A 14,749-nucleotide genomic window follows, 5' to 3' on the forward strand; every position below is an offset into this window, starting at 1 on the left:
CTTCACAAAGCTGTAGGTAAGGCCTTGGGTGACCGAGCGGTAGTTAAGACACTTACCGAATCGGCTCAAATTGAGATTCGTGACCTAGATGAGTTAGCGAGCAAAGAGGAGATCTTGGAGTCAATTAGGGCAGAGTTGAAGGATAGCTCACTCCCCATTGAGGTTATCAAGTCGCTTCGACCGGCTTTTGGTGGACAGCAAAGAGCTACAGTTACTCTTCCAATTGGAAAAGCCAACACTCTGCTCTAGCCGTCCAAAATCAGAATTGGATAGGTTGTATGCCGTATCCGCGCCGTGGATCAGCCTAAACGCTGTTTCAAGTGCCTTGATTACGGTCATATGGCAGCAAACTGCGGCAGCGACTGTGTCTGTTTCAGGTGTGGAGAGATGGGTCACAGTGCAAAAGCATGCACTAAGCCACCAAAATGTAGCCTCTGCATCCGGAAAGGTGAAAAGCAGACGGACCACTCAGCAGGCAGCTTCAAGTGCCCATCCTACCGTGAAGCTGCACGTAAAATGAAATGTTAAGGTTTCTTCAGCTTAACTTAAATCACTGTGTTGCTGCCCAAGATCTTCTAGAGCAGACCATAAGGGAAAAATGTATAGACGTAACCTTTCTCAGTGCCCATAGAACATGGGCAACAGACGACAATGGCAAAGCTGTGTTGTGGGTATGTGGCAACTCAGCGAATGTACTTTCGGATGTTAAGTCATTCAATGAGTTCGTACGTGGCCGATATGGTATGGCCAGCATGCAGCTCAGTGAATTCACAACGGTGCTAGACGAGCTTGCCGAGGATGTTGGGTCGGAAGGCCATTATAGCAGGAGATTTTAATTCATGGGCGTTAGAATGGGGCAGCCACACAACAAATGCCGGAGGCCGTATCCTACGGGAGATCTTCGCAACAGTAGATGTTGCACTGCTCAACACTGGCCACGAGTTCACCTTCAGTCAGAGTGCCTGCAATAGAAGCATGTTACGTCGCAAACAGTTCACGCGACAACAGGAGACTATGTGTTGGTGGAATGCACAAATAGGTGACATTCGACGCAAATGCATCCAGGCGAGAAGAAGCTACCAATGGGCTCGCGGTGGTCCACGTTTTTTGAGAAACAATTACCTTACCAGGTAGCTAGAAGACAGTTGAAGAAGGCCATTCGGACAAGCAAAAGAGAATGCTTCTTAGAGTTGTGGGACTCAGCCGAATATGACCCTTGGGGCAGGGCATATAAGATAGTAGTTAAAAGACTATACTCAGGTAGACAGGTGCAGCCTATGGATCGATCAATTGTGGAAACGCTCTTTCCAGAACGATTAAGCTCCATTCATGCCCCTTTGTTCGAGGCTGCTGATCAGAGCTCAACGAGCACTCAAATTGTTTTAGTTACAGACGAGGAAATCTTAGTAGCTCTTAGAGGTCTTAGAACCAACACAGCTCCAGGGCCGGACGGGATCCCAAATCGTACGCTAAAGCTAGCCCTCGCCTTGCAACCTAGTACGTTCGCCGAATTATTCAACGAATGATTAATACAAGAGACGTTCCCTGCAAAATGGAAGACCCAGAACCTGGTATTGCTACCCAAGGCTGGCAAACCACCAGACGAGCCATCTTCATACAGACCGATCTGCCTCTTAGACACCATAGGAAAGGTGTTTGAGAAATTGATCTGCTCTAGACTGGAGACTGCTATTGCTAGCGCCGGAGACCTATCACCAAATCAATTTGGATTCTGGAAGGCCCGGTCAACAACAGATACTCTAGAAAAAGTTGTTGCCTGGCAACTTCCGCCATCCAAGGCATCAGATGGAGGCACGGGACGAAGCAATACTGCATCATCGCGACCCTGGATGTTAAGAACGCCTTCAACACAGCTAGTTTCTTAATTATGCTTAACACGCGGGGAGCAAAACAGCAACGACGCCTCCTTCTAATGAGCGTCATCCTCCGTCATCCTCTATGCTGCGCCAACATGGGCAAGCAATTGGAAAAGCCAACACTCTGCTCTAGCCGTCCAAAATCAGAATTGGATGGGTTGTATGCCGTATCCGCGCCGTGGATCAGCCTAAACGCTGTTTCAAGTGCCTTGATTACGGTCATATGGCAGCAAACTGCGGCAGCGACTGTGTCTGTTTCAGGTGTGGAGAGATGGGTCACAGTGCAAAAGCATGCACTAAGCCACCAAAATGTAGCCTCTGCATCCGGAAAGGTGAAAAGCAGACGGACCACTCAGCAGGCAGCTTCAAGTGCCCATCCTACCGTGAAGCTGCACGTAAAATGAAATGTTAAGGTTTCTTCAGCTTAACTTAAATCACTGTGTTGCTGCCCAAGATCTTTTAGAGCAGACCATAAGGGAAAAATGTATAGACGTAACCTTTCTCAGTGCCCATAGAACATGGGCAACAGACGACAATGGCAAAGCTGTGTTGTGGGTATGTGGCAACTCAGCGAATGTACTTTCGGATGTTAAGTCATTCAATGAGTTCGTACGTGGCCGATATGGTATGGCCAGCATGCAGCTCAGTGAATTCACAACGGTGCTAGACGAGCTTGCCGAGGATGTTGGGTCGGAAGGCCATTATAGCAGGAGATTTTAATTCATGGGCGTTAGAATGGGGCAGCCACACAACAAATGCCGGAGGCCGTATCCTACGGGAGATCTTCGCAACAGTAGATGTTTCACTGCTCAACACTGGCCACGAGTTCACCTTCAGTCAGAGTGCCTGCAATAGAAGCATGTTACGTCGCAAACAGTTCACGCGACAACAGGAGACTATGTGTTGGTGGAATGCACAAATAGGTGACATTCGACGCAAATGCATCCAGGCGAGAAGAAGCTACCAATGGGCTCGCGGTGGTCCACGTTTTTTGAGAAACAATTACCTTACCAGGTAGCTAGAAGACAGTTGAAGAAGGCCATTCGGACAAGCAAAAGAGAATGCTTCTTAGAGTTGTGGGACTCAGCCGAATATGACCCTTGGGGCAGGGCATATAAGATAGTAGTTAAAAGACTATACTCAGGTAGACAGGTGCAGCCTATGGATCGATCAATTGTGGAAACGCTCTTTCCAGAACGATTAAGCTCCATTCATGCCCCTTTGTTCGAGGCTGCTGATCAGAGCTCAACGAGCACTCAAATTGTTTTAGTTACAGACGAGGAAATCTTAGTAGCTCTTAGAGGTCTTAGAACCAACACAGCTCCAGGGCCGGACGGGATCCCAAATCGTACGCTAAAGCTAGCCCTCGCCTTGCAACCTAGTACGTTCGCCGAATTATTCAACGAATGATTAATACAAGAGACGTTCCCTGCAAAATGGAAGACCCAGAACCTGGTATTGCTACCCAAGGCTGGCAAACCACCAGACGAGCCATCTTCATACAGACCGATCTGCCTCTTAGACACCATAGGAAAGGTGTTTGAGAAATTGATCTGCTCTAGACTGGAGACTGCTATTGCTAGCGCCGGAGACCTATCACCAAATCAATTTGGATTCTGGAAGGCCCGGTCAACAACAGATACTCTAGAAAAAGTTGTTGCCTGGCAACTTCCGCCATCCAAGGCATCAGATGGAGGCACGGGACGAAGCAATACTGCATCATCGCGACCCTGGATGTTAAGAACGCCTTCAACACAGCTAGTTTCTTAATTATGCTTAACACGCGGGGAGCAAAACAGCAACGACGCCTCCTTCTAATGAGCGTCATCCTCCGTCATCCTCTATGCTGCGCCAACATGGGCAAGAGCGATTACAACGCCGAGCTGCAGCCGGGGCATTTGCGCCACCTACAGACTGAGCGCAATCAGAGTCTGCTGCGCATTCAGAACAGTCTCTGACGACGCGGCGCTCGTCATAGCCAGCATGGTGACATTGGAGGACTTAGAAGCCGAAGCCGTGGAACGGAATGCACACGAGCCTATACGACGCAACGATATCAGAACGAACAGCATTGCACGATGGCAAAGAAGGTGGAACAGCTCAACTAACTATACTCTCATCCCGGAGCTTGAGCCATGGGTAAACCGCAAACACAGGTTAATTTTTATCTTTCACAGATTCTTTCGGGACATGGGTGCTTTCAGAGCTACTTAAAGCGCTTTGGCCACGATGAAACCGACGAATGCTCTTGGTGCGGACGAGGTCTGGTGGAGGACGCCAACCATGTCTTATTCGAATGTGGACGCTTCCTAGAAGAGAGGCGTTGTCTGGAAGAAGCATTGGGCCGCTCCATTAAAGCGGACAACATGGTCAACGTGATGTTGGAATCGGAGGCAGCTTGGAAACTTATAAGTTTGCTTATAAGCACCTTCGCGACCAGAATCATGATGGAGCTTCGCAGAATCGAGCGAAGAGCTGTCCCAAGCTAAGCGAGTGCAAAGTGCTTGCGAAGCAATGCTTTACGGCCGTCCCACAAGCATCGTGCGCTATCCTTAGCCACCTAAACACACCTAAACTCATATTGTAAAAGTTGTTGTTGTCGGCGTTACCGACTGCGGAATACTCATTCACATCCCATCAACAATTTAGTAGTTAAGTTTCGCTCTAATACTGTAGAAAATACAGTATTTTCCGATTTGCCACGCCCTTACTGGGCGTAGACACTTCATTTTTGGTCAGTTCTTAGATCGTGATAACGGTACCCTAACTGCAAAGTTTGAATGCTTACCCTTAAATAATGTGAAAATTACAGGCGTAAAAATGATTTTTGAGTCATCAATAGAGGAGCTTACTGGTAACTTAACTATATAAATTTGAAGCATCTAGCTATTATTCTTCAGGAGGTATAAACTTTTGCGGTTTACCACGCCCCCAGTGGACGGACATATATCTTTTTGGTCTTTGGTGATCAGCCCGAGTATATACACAAAATTTGAGGTCTCTGGCATCAATAGTGTCCAAAATATAGCAGAATTAAAAAAATCACTATATCTTCAGGTCCGATTTGCCACGCCCCTAATGGGCGTAGACATGAAATTTTATCTTTAGACTTTGAAGAATCATAACATTAGCTGACGTGCAAAATTTCAGCGCTCTATCTGTAAAACTCTTGGAGATACGGTTTTATTCGATTTGCCACGCCCCCAATGGGCGGAGATATATCCGCCATAGCTCGTGATCTTGGGTGGTTGCCGCGGACCTACATACCAAATTTCAGCTTACAAGCTCGTCAACAAATATGCTTTCTGGTATGTCGGAAAATGCATTTTCCGATTTGTCACGCCCCTAGTGGGAGGATCGGGAAAATTTTAACACTATAAATCGGAGATATACACGAGTATGTATATAGATTGCGTTCATACGGACAGACGGACAGACGGACGGACGGACGGACATCAAGACGGACATTGCACAAAACCAATATACTCATTTCACTTTCATGAATGAGTCTAAAAACGAGCTCTATGGTATATTAAATAACTGCAAGAACTTTAATAACAAACAAATTTGCGATAAAACAAAAATTATTAACTGAACTAGAGATAGTTGTATATCTAAGATTATCACTGTGCGACTTTAGCAATGCACCACGTCCCAGAACTAGAAGAAATCGACGATGGATTAATCCTACTAAACGGCTTCAAGGCAACCATCGAAAGCCAGAAAGAAGGAAGTATCTAAGATGCTCGTACTTGTTAAGTTTTTGGAACGAGACCTTAGTTATCAATGGAAAAACCTTTAGTAATATCGAGGTCTCAGTAATGAAACGTGAAAGTCCGATAATACAGATAACATCAATGGAAAGCGAACGCATAAGAATTCTCTCATTGAAGGCACTCGAGGAGTTGCACGTCAACAACATCAAAGTCATGCAAAAGATCCAAGTGCATTCATCACTCTGTTTATAACCGCCATCAGTTTCTTATTACATCTGATGATAAGGAAGTCATCCTACAACTTGACCAGAAACAGACATGCGCCAAAAACATCGCAACGATAATAAACATGCGGAAACCCGAAAACCAAAATCTCCCATTCCTTTAGAAAACCACTTGAGGACAAGAGTAAATCAAACGGGGAAGAGTTAACGACAAATAAATTTACGCTAAAATAAAAATATCATATTCAGCTTATAAGAAACTGCGGACCTAGCGGCTGATGCATTTCCTGCCCATGCCAATTCGGCCTGCATCATTATATATTTTTCAAATTACTGTATCACCTACTCCTTGAATATGTGTTTTTTTTCTGTTTAGAACTATTATATCATCTACTCTTTGAATAATTAGTTTTTTGGTTTGTTTGTTTGTTTTTTTTTTCCTATTATTATGTTGATATTTTTTATTTTTAAAAAATGATTTGTCAATTGAATTATACAAAGGAAATAAAATGGGACTATGGATTTTTAACGGTACCCCACATTCTAAATTAATGAATGCCACCAACTGTATTATATTTATATATATATACAAACTCCAACATTTTCAGAAGAAGTGTAAAGATGCGGGTATTGAAGATAAATTCGATGCTCACCAGATGCGTCTCCGGGCTAACTACGTCGGCGTGTTTCTTATGCTGCATTTGTTTTTCACAATATTGCATTGCACTTTGTTATTGACGACCTGTGTGGTGAGAGGGTGGCTCTGCATTGTTTAAATAATGATTGATAAATTATCTGTGTGCACAGTACCTGGATTTAATATATATAGACGTTTTCTGCTATGTAGCATTGACCGCTGTCATCATTGCAGTAATGTGGCCTAACATAAATGTGGAATTTGTGATGAGACATAAATTTATGATGTCCCTTACATCGATGATTGCCGTGATGGCTATTGTTTCAGTTGGTTGGTATCTTTTTTATTTTTTATTATTTAACATTATAAATATTAATATCACTTATTCAGATCTGCTGCTTAATTATTTCCATAATCGAAATAGTGATTGGATATTGGAAACAATCTTTGATGTATACATTATATTAATGATTTATATGTTTTTCCCGATTCCATATGTGCTTGCGACGATGCTTGCGTTTTCTGTGACTATAACGTATATAACTTACTTTGGATTCTATCTTGGCGTTGAGCACCGAAAAAAAATGGGTTATACGACACGTTTCAACCAATTTATTGTTGAGTTATGCAACTATATTTGCCTAAATATGATGGGTACCTATTTTCGCGTAATGCGCGAGATAGTTGTGCGCGCCTCGCTCCTTGATCGACATCAGTATGTAATGGAGGATACTACGTTAAGGAGCGCACGTGCGCAGGAAAGAGTATTTTTGCATAGCATACTGCCACCGCAGATAGCAGAGCCCATTCAAGATGATATTCGAAAGCGACTTGAATCCATGGAAAAGCAACACAAAATGCCCTCTATCAGGAGAACATGTCGAATTATATCCATTCAAATTCATACAGACGTCACTATTCTGTATGCAGATATAGTTAACTACACCATGTTAACCACAAAGTTACCCGTTAAGAGGCTTATCGCTTTACTGCACGCTTTATATGCCAGATTTGATAAGGCTGCTTCCAAGTATGCTGTGCAGCGAATCAAATTCTTAGGAGACTGCTACTATTGTGTAGCGGGTCTTATAAACCCAGATCCTAACCATGCCAAATGCTGCGTGGATTTAGGTCTTTGTATGATCGATAGTATTCGAGAAATTCGGTTAGTACCAAGGAAGATAACGATTCTTCTTTATGTTACACTATTATGCTATATACTTGTTATATAAAAGTGTAGACGTGGTAGATTCAGAAACAGCCATGTCCATTCGTGTAGTTATTTGTATGGCTGCATCGACCTTGGTAACTAAAAGACTAAAAACTCGTATTTTTACTCGTACCTTCAGCTATAATAGGACTATATTAGGGTTGTTTCAAACTGTTAATAACATTCAATTATTAAAAGTTCTTGGGAACGAATATTTAATTTTTAAATAAAGTTTTTCTTTGACTTACAAGAAGTTTTAAAAATGTAAGTCCTAATATTCTATACTCATATACTTAAGAACATTTATTTGTGCATCTACATTTGAAAACACAGGTGTTATTGTATATGTGTTCATAAATACGAGCAGTATAGAATGCTTGAAAATGCAATTCGGGTTGAGTATAGGGTATTTCGAATAGGATTTTAAGCTTCTGACCTATCTATCTATCTATCTACATTTTAGAGACAAAGTAAAAATTGACGTCGACATGCGTGTGGGTGTGCATTCGGGAGAATTGTTTGCTGGTGTCCTAGGGGCAGCGAAACTACAATATGATATTTGGGGTAAGCAAAATTTACACCAACCTCCAGTTGTTTATATATATTATTTTATTAGGTACAGATGTCTTAATTGCGAATCAATTGGAATCAACTGGTATGCCTGGTCAAATTCATGTTAGCGAAAGAACTCTGCAAATGACAGACGACAGGTACAAAGTATATCCTGGCACCGATACAGCACGCAAAGATCATTTCCTTCGCAAGTTCAATGTTGTCACATTCCTTATTACCGGTATTGATGAAAATAAAACAAATGAATTTAAATCTTTTGAGTATCTTGGCTCAACATGCTCTATAAAAGAGACAAATGACAATGGGCTATCTTTAGATGAAGAATTGAAAAAGATGCCGCTTGGTCCCAAAGGGTAAGAGTCATTTTATTTAACCTCATTGCACATTAAAATTATGTCTTTAAACAGACTTAAAGAAGTCGTGTATGAAATATTTAATTTTAAACACAAAAAAGAACAAAAAGGAAAGTCAACTACGGCCAAGTCAGAAATTGGAAGTTTTTTATTGCATTTTCATGATTCCCGACTGGAATATAAGTATATCCACCAACCCGACTATATGTTGAAATACAGTGTTCTTCTAGCCTGGTGCTGCGGTATGACTCTTATATACGTACAACTATTTTATAACCAAAAAAAGGACAACTTCTCAGTTTATGTGGATATAGTTCTTATAATTACGTTATCCATGCTGTTATTTATAACTTGGTATAAGAAGATCTGCCATTGGCGCTATTCCACAATGTTACACACATACTCACCTTTCACCTGCTTCTTATTTAAAATCGCTGATAGTTTACAGCGCAGTCTCATCAATCGCATCGGTATATATATGTACTTCATTATATCTTACTTTTGTATTATTGCTCTTATGCTGGTTGGTAACTAAACATTTTGATTGGACAACAGCAATCATAACAATAAATTTATTTTATTTAGAATGATTGTGATCGGGATGAATTCCAGTTAATGCATATCGACAGCATACAGTACAAGTACGAGCCTGATTTTATGATGTGCTTCGCCCCGTGGACCCTGACGTGTATGGTGTGTCTAATTATAATGATGAGTATAATATTTACACGAATTCCGTTTAACATGAGAATATTTATTGGCTTGCTAGAGGCTATCAGCTATTTAATCATCATGTTTTATCAATATGAGTATGTTGTACACACCAGTTTGACAACCAACCCATATTTTCTACCAGAATACGCACACTGCCTATTGATTTTAGTTACTTTGTTAGTTATATTTTTCAAGGAGCGACAGACGGAATTCGATAATAAAATCAATTACAAGTGAGTCAAGAACTTACATGTTAATTCCATAATACAAACATTCTATTTAGATGGAGTGTGGAGCTAATAAAAAAACAGGATGATTCCCGTATAGCTGCCCAATCGATAACAATTTTATTGCACAACATTTTGCCAGCCCATGTTGGTACGAAAGTTGCTTATTTAATTTTCATATTGAATAGTTATGAATACATCATTTATTGCAGTCAATGTCTACCTGACTTCGTTGGCCAAACACGAGCTTTATTATGAGAGCTACGATATGGTGGCTGTTATGTTCGCTTCCCTCAAAAACTTCGAATTAACTTTGCCTAATTTACGAGTTCTCAATGAGATTATTTCCGAATTCGACCAAATTGTAAGATCTGTACAACACCAATTCAATTGGCAGCTTTTAATATTTCTGTTTTAGTTGTCCTATTATAGGGACAAATATCGAGTAGAGAAAATCAAAATTGTGGGCTCTACGTATATGGCAGCCTGTGGCTTGGATGTACAGATTGGTCTAAATATAAAAAACGAAACACGGAGCCATGACTCTCTTATCCAGGAAGGTACATGATTAAGATATAAGGTCTATTGTTATCACTTAAGTATCTATTCTATTGCAGTCCAACGTGCACGTCTCCTTCTCGCGGCTTTTCAAAAGAAACACTATTCCATAACCGACGAAAAGGAAGAAGTGGTATTTGTGCTCACAACTTTTGCATTGGATCTGATGCGGACGCTTTGGGTGTGCAACAATGATTATAGGAACATTCCGATTGATCGTGATGTATTTAATGCCGACATGAGCATTGGGATATCTAGTGGAGAGGTGATGGCTGGGGTGGTGGGGGCTTCTCAGGTGCAGTATGATATTTGGGGCCATGCTGCTAACATGGCTTCGCGAATGGACTCCACCGGCGTTGCTGGCAAAATACACGTTACTCAGAATACGGCACTTATACTTAAGAAATATGGTATTGAATGCAAGTACCGTGGTATGACCTACGTCAAGGGCCAAGGCATACTGCCGACTTATTTTGTAGACATCGACGCAAACTACGAATTCAATTATACCCAGGAGAGCTATGATTCGATTGCTGTCGAATCAGAATCAAATTAGACTTTTGTAGGATTTTCCGGTCAGAAAATTATATTCGACTTGAAGGTCATAACATTTTCCGTAAAGTAGTAAATAAAATAAGTAATAAGTGAAATTAAATAAATTAATGATATGAAAAGTATTTATGCAGTTCTTGATATAAGTTAACAACAAATATATTCTTCACGTTAAAAACAAAAATATTCTACATTGCAACAAAACCCAATGGGAATTGTTGCAACGCAAATAAAACGTAACAAGCTGATCAGACCAATAAGCCAAAACTGCTGACACAATGTCTAGCGGACTTCCTGCACACGCCAACCAGAGCTCCAGCAATTCTAAGAAGAATTGCACAACGGTTCAACAACGCCAACGTCGTCGACTGAACCACAGCTCAACTAGGGATAGAATTAAGTAATTTAGTTGCAAATTTGTTCTTGAATAAAACGGACTGCATTTAAGCAGTAAAATATCAAAACATCTTTTTTTACCGTTTAAATAAAGAAAGAACTTAACTGGCACCCGAGCAGGGACCGGCTTCGCGCGCAATACAGCAAAACGTTTAGTACGTGCGTGATACTGCAAGTTAAAAGCAGAGTCGGTTTAAATAAAACGAAAATTCGATCGCGTTACAACACAGCAAAACGCCTGTACGAGCGCGACCGAAAATCACTAAAGCAACTCACGTCGCGTAACTTCGACGTTCAGTGAAATTCCTTAAAGGTAGTCTGGAACGTTCGAATCGTTCGATTGCCCATCGGTGGACGGTAATCCTGTACGGTCCGCCCACAGGATACTTCAACGGAGTCTGGTCGCAGGATCCCCAGTAGGAACAGCCAAAAAGGATGAAATCCGGATCAGCAGTGAAGACCGCCACATCATCATTATTGTAAGTTAGAAATATAAGAATACGAAACTAACAAAACTAAAACGAACAAGTGTAATACAATATAAGAAAATTTAAGAAAAATCAAAATTAAATAAGTGTAATAAAATATAAGAAAAATTTTTTGAGAAAAATAAAAGTTAAACAAGTTTAAGAAAATTTAAGAAAAATTTTGAGTAAAATAAAGAGAAAAATAAAATATTAAGAAAACACAAAAAATAAAAAAGCGTAAAGCGATCAAATTTAAAGTGACTACAATAGTAGTATAAAATAACCCAACTTTGCGATTCCCAAGGGACCCTCCAAAGTAGAAGGGAAAAACCAGCAACTGGTCTTAATATAAAATAAAAATAAAAAATTTAAATTAAAAAAAAAAAAAAAAAATTTAAAATAAAAATTTATTTATAGAAATTAAGTTGTACTAATGGTAATCATAAACTAACACTAACATCAATAAATTCAATCAGAAATCCACCTGTAAACATAAAAACATAATTTAGCTCATGGAAAAAGAGTGTGGATCGCATACTCTCCATATATGCAAGCCAAGTTGGATCACCAATGTACTATGGCATTTTGCATACCGTGAGAAATAAGATCATCGGCCAAGCCGACGCGGCCCTCGAATCGTACAATGTACCCCTTAATTGGAATGCCATCTCCAAGTGTCTCACACTGCACTATGCAGATAAAAGAGATATAAATACATTAGAATACGAGATGACTATGTTAATACAGGGCAACAACCAGACAGTAGAACAGTTTTATCAGGTTGTCTATAACCAGCTGACTTTAATACTGAACAAGGTAGGATGTATGGAACTCAATAGAGAGTCAGAAATACTCATGACGAAAATGTACAGGGAAAAAGCATTAGACACTTTTATCAGAGGTTTGAGAGGAGACTTGCCACATATTCTTAGCATAAAGGAACCAGCAGACCTTCCCTCAGCCCTCCATTTATGTTTAAAATTAGAAAATCAGAGCTATAGAACAAACATAGCCTTCAATAAAAGCCATCAAACAGGTCACAAAAGCGTAGCCCGAAACGCAACACCACCCATGTTACCACCGCGTATGGTTCAATACGCACAAAATCCCCCTCAGATGATGAGAACTGTACCAATTGGTTTCAGAGCTCAAGTGCCAATGCAACATGCATGGCCAAATACCATGAATCAGGGACACCAATACCATAGATAACAATATTACCAAACGCAACCTCATCAGACAAACGTACCGCCCCGACCATTAGCACCCAAACCACAGCCACGCCCCGAACCAATGGACGTTGACAAAAGCATCCAAACACGGATGGTAAATTACATGAACAGGCCAAATTTTGAACCAGGGAAAAGACCCCCACCAATAGCAAATACAACAGATAAAAGACAAAGAAATTTTAATATTCAAACGGGAGAGGAATATCCAGACAATGACTACCACAACGCTTCCATAAGTATGGAAGAATACGGACAGACCATCGAAAGCTACAACAACAGCCCAAACTAGTTTCTAACCCGATTCCCAATCGAAAGCCTTTCGAAGCCGTAACAGTCGGCGGAAATATAAAAAAACCTCACCATAAAATCGCTAATCTCTTTGACAGACAAGATATCCAAGTAAAATTTTTCCTATTACCTACGTTAAAAGCATTTGACGCAATTCTGGGCAACGACAGCCTTAAAGAACTAGACGCTGTAATCCATAGCAGCAAAAATCAATTAATAATTAAAGATACCATATTTATACCCCTTAGACAGAAAAAAATCGAGGCAGTTAAAACTGTCATACCACGGACAGATAACATGACTAGCGAACAGAAACAAAGATTAAAACAGTTAGTTACGAAATACCCCAATTTATTTGCCACCCCAAACGAAAAATTAACCTACACAACAAACGTAAAAGAAGAAATTCGAACCAAGACAGATTCACCCATATATTCAAAATTTTACCAATTCCCAATGTCTTTAAAAGACGAAGTCCATAAACAAATACGAGAACTTTTAGAGGACGGAATTATTCGCCCATCCCGATCACCCTACAATTCACCCGGGTGGATTGTTCCCAAAAAAATGGATGCTTCCCAAGAGAAAAAGTATAGAATGGTTATTGATTACAGAAAGCTTAATAAAGAAACAATAGCAGACAAGTACCCTATTCCAAAAATAAACGAAGTACTAGCACAACTTGGGAATAATAAAATTATTTCAGTGCTTGACTTAAAAAGTGGTTTCCACCAAATTCCATTAAAAGAAGCAGATATTGAAAAGACCGCCTTCTCCGTAAACAACGGAAAATACGAGTTTACACGACTCCCTTTCGGTCTGAAAAACGCACCTTCTATTTTTCAAAGGGCGTTAGATGACATTCTTCGTGATCATATCGGCAAGATGCACATGCAGAAAATCTTGACACAACTTTTCGAACTCTTCAAGAAGCTAACATGAAATGTCAGTTAGACAAATGCGAGTTCTTTAAAGACAAAGTAGAATTTATCGGCTTTGTCATCTCAGATAAAGGCGTCGAGACTAACCCAGACAAAATAGCAACCATAGCCAAGTATCCCTATCCAAAAACACTCAAAGATTTGAGATCTTTCCTTGGACTCTCTAGCTACTATAGAAGGTTCATAAGAGATTTCGCTAAGTTGGCAAAACCACTTAGCTCTCTTTTAAGAGGGGAGGATGGACGAGTGTCCAAAAGCCAGTCTTCAAAAAACTAATTAATCTCAATCAAGAAGCCATTGATCCCTTTGATAAAATCAAAAACGCTCTAATATCCAATGAAGTCATTTTACAATACCCAGACTTTAATAAGGAATTTCAATTAACAACAGACGCATCCAATTATGCAATTGGAGCAGTCTTATCTCAGAATAAACGACCCATATACTTCCTTTCAAGAACACTGTCAAAATCTGAAGAAAATTATGCCACTAATGAAAAAGAAATGTTGGCGATTATTTGGGCACTAAAAGCCCTCAAAAATTACCTTTACGGTAAGGCAAAAGTAAAAATATACACAGACCATCAACCACTTACACATTCGCTTAGCAGTTGGAATGGCAACGCTCGAATCAAACGATGGAAAACGTACCTAGAAGAGTTTGATTATGAACTCCTTTATAAACCAGGCAGGGATAACACAGTAGCAGACGCATTGTCAAGAATACCCATAGTAAACCAAATCAATTCAGTAACATCCACTCAGCATAGCGCATAAAGTTCAAG

The 14,749-nt window shown here is 40.4% G+C and overlaps 2 protein-coding genes across 6 annotated transcripts; both read left to right on the forward strand.

Annotated features, from left to right (window-relative positions):
* Positions 1-3,860: 3,860 nt before the first annotated feature.
* On the forward strand, positions 3,861-4,366 carry LOC122757618. The gene is made up of 2 exons (XM_044010331.1): positions 3,861-4,016; positions 4,082-4,366. The coding sequence occupies exons 1-2, from the start codon at positions 3,861-3,863 to the stop codon at positions 4,364-4,366; spliced, it is 441 nt and encodes a 146-aa protein (XP_043866266.1).
* Positions 4,367-6,208: 1,842 nt separating this feature from the next.
* Positions 6,209-10,766, forward strand: LOC6583606 (adenylyl cyclase X E). Of its 5 annotated transcripts, none has more exons than XM_002009236.4 (12): positions 6,211-6,348; positions 6,426-6,566; positions 6,625-6,784; positions 6,845-7,619; positions 8,128-8,228; positions 8,281-8,590; positions 8,645-9,113; positions 9,176-9,537; positions 9,588-9,682; positions 9,744-9,895; positions 9,950-10,091; positions 10,149-10,766. In XM_002009236.4, exons 1-12 carry the CDS (start codon positions 6,292-6,294, stop codon positions 10,643-10,645), a joined length of 3,261 nt encoding a protein of 1,086 aa, XP_002009272.2. In that variant the 5' UTR covers positions 6,211-6,291; the 3' UTR covers positions 10,646-10,766. The 5 variants fall into 5 exon arrangements, 4 of the variants coding, with proteins under 4 accessions (XP_015018447.1, XP_002009272.2, XP_015018449.1 ...); XM_015162963.3 differs by having other exon boundaries at positions 8,287-8,590; XM_015162962.3 differs by having other exon boundaries at positions 6,212-6,348; positions 6,429-6,566.
* Positions 10,767-14,749: the final 3,983 nt, after the last annotated feature.

The sequence above is a fragment of the Drosophila mojavensis genome, unplaced genomic scaffold, assembly GCF_018153725.1.
Source record: "Drosophila mojavensis isolate 15081-1352.22 unplaced genomic scaffold, ASM1815372v1 contig_74, whole genome shotgun sequence".
Classification (NCBI taxonomy): Eukaryota; Metazoa; Arthropoda; class Insecta; order Diptera; family Drosophilidae; genus Drosophila; species Drosophila mojavensis.

Excerpts from the sequence above, each read along its gene's own strand:
- LOC122757618 (XM_044010331.1), top strand. The coding sequence starts at position 3,861 with ATGGTGACATTGGAGGACTTAGAAGCCGAAGCCGTGGAACGGAATGCA. Across the intron at positions 4,017-4,081 it reads TCCCGGAGCTTGAGCCATGG|AGCTACTTAAAGCGCTTTGG; the intron begins GTAAACCGCAAA and ends GGGTGCTTTCAG.
- LOC6583606 (XM_002009236.4), top strand. The coding sequence starts at position 6,292 with ATGATTTGTCAATTGAATTATACAAAGGAAATAAAATGGGACTATGGA. Across the intron at positions 8,229-8,280 it reads ACTACAATATGATATTTGGG|GTACAGATGTCTTAATTGCG; the intron begins GTAAGCAAAATT and ends TTATTTTATTAG. Across the intron at positions 9,683-9,743 it reads CATTTTGCCAGCCCATGTTG|TCAATGTCTACCTGACTTCG; the intron begins GTACGAAAGTTG and ends CATTTATTGCAG.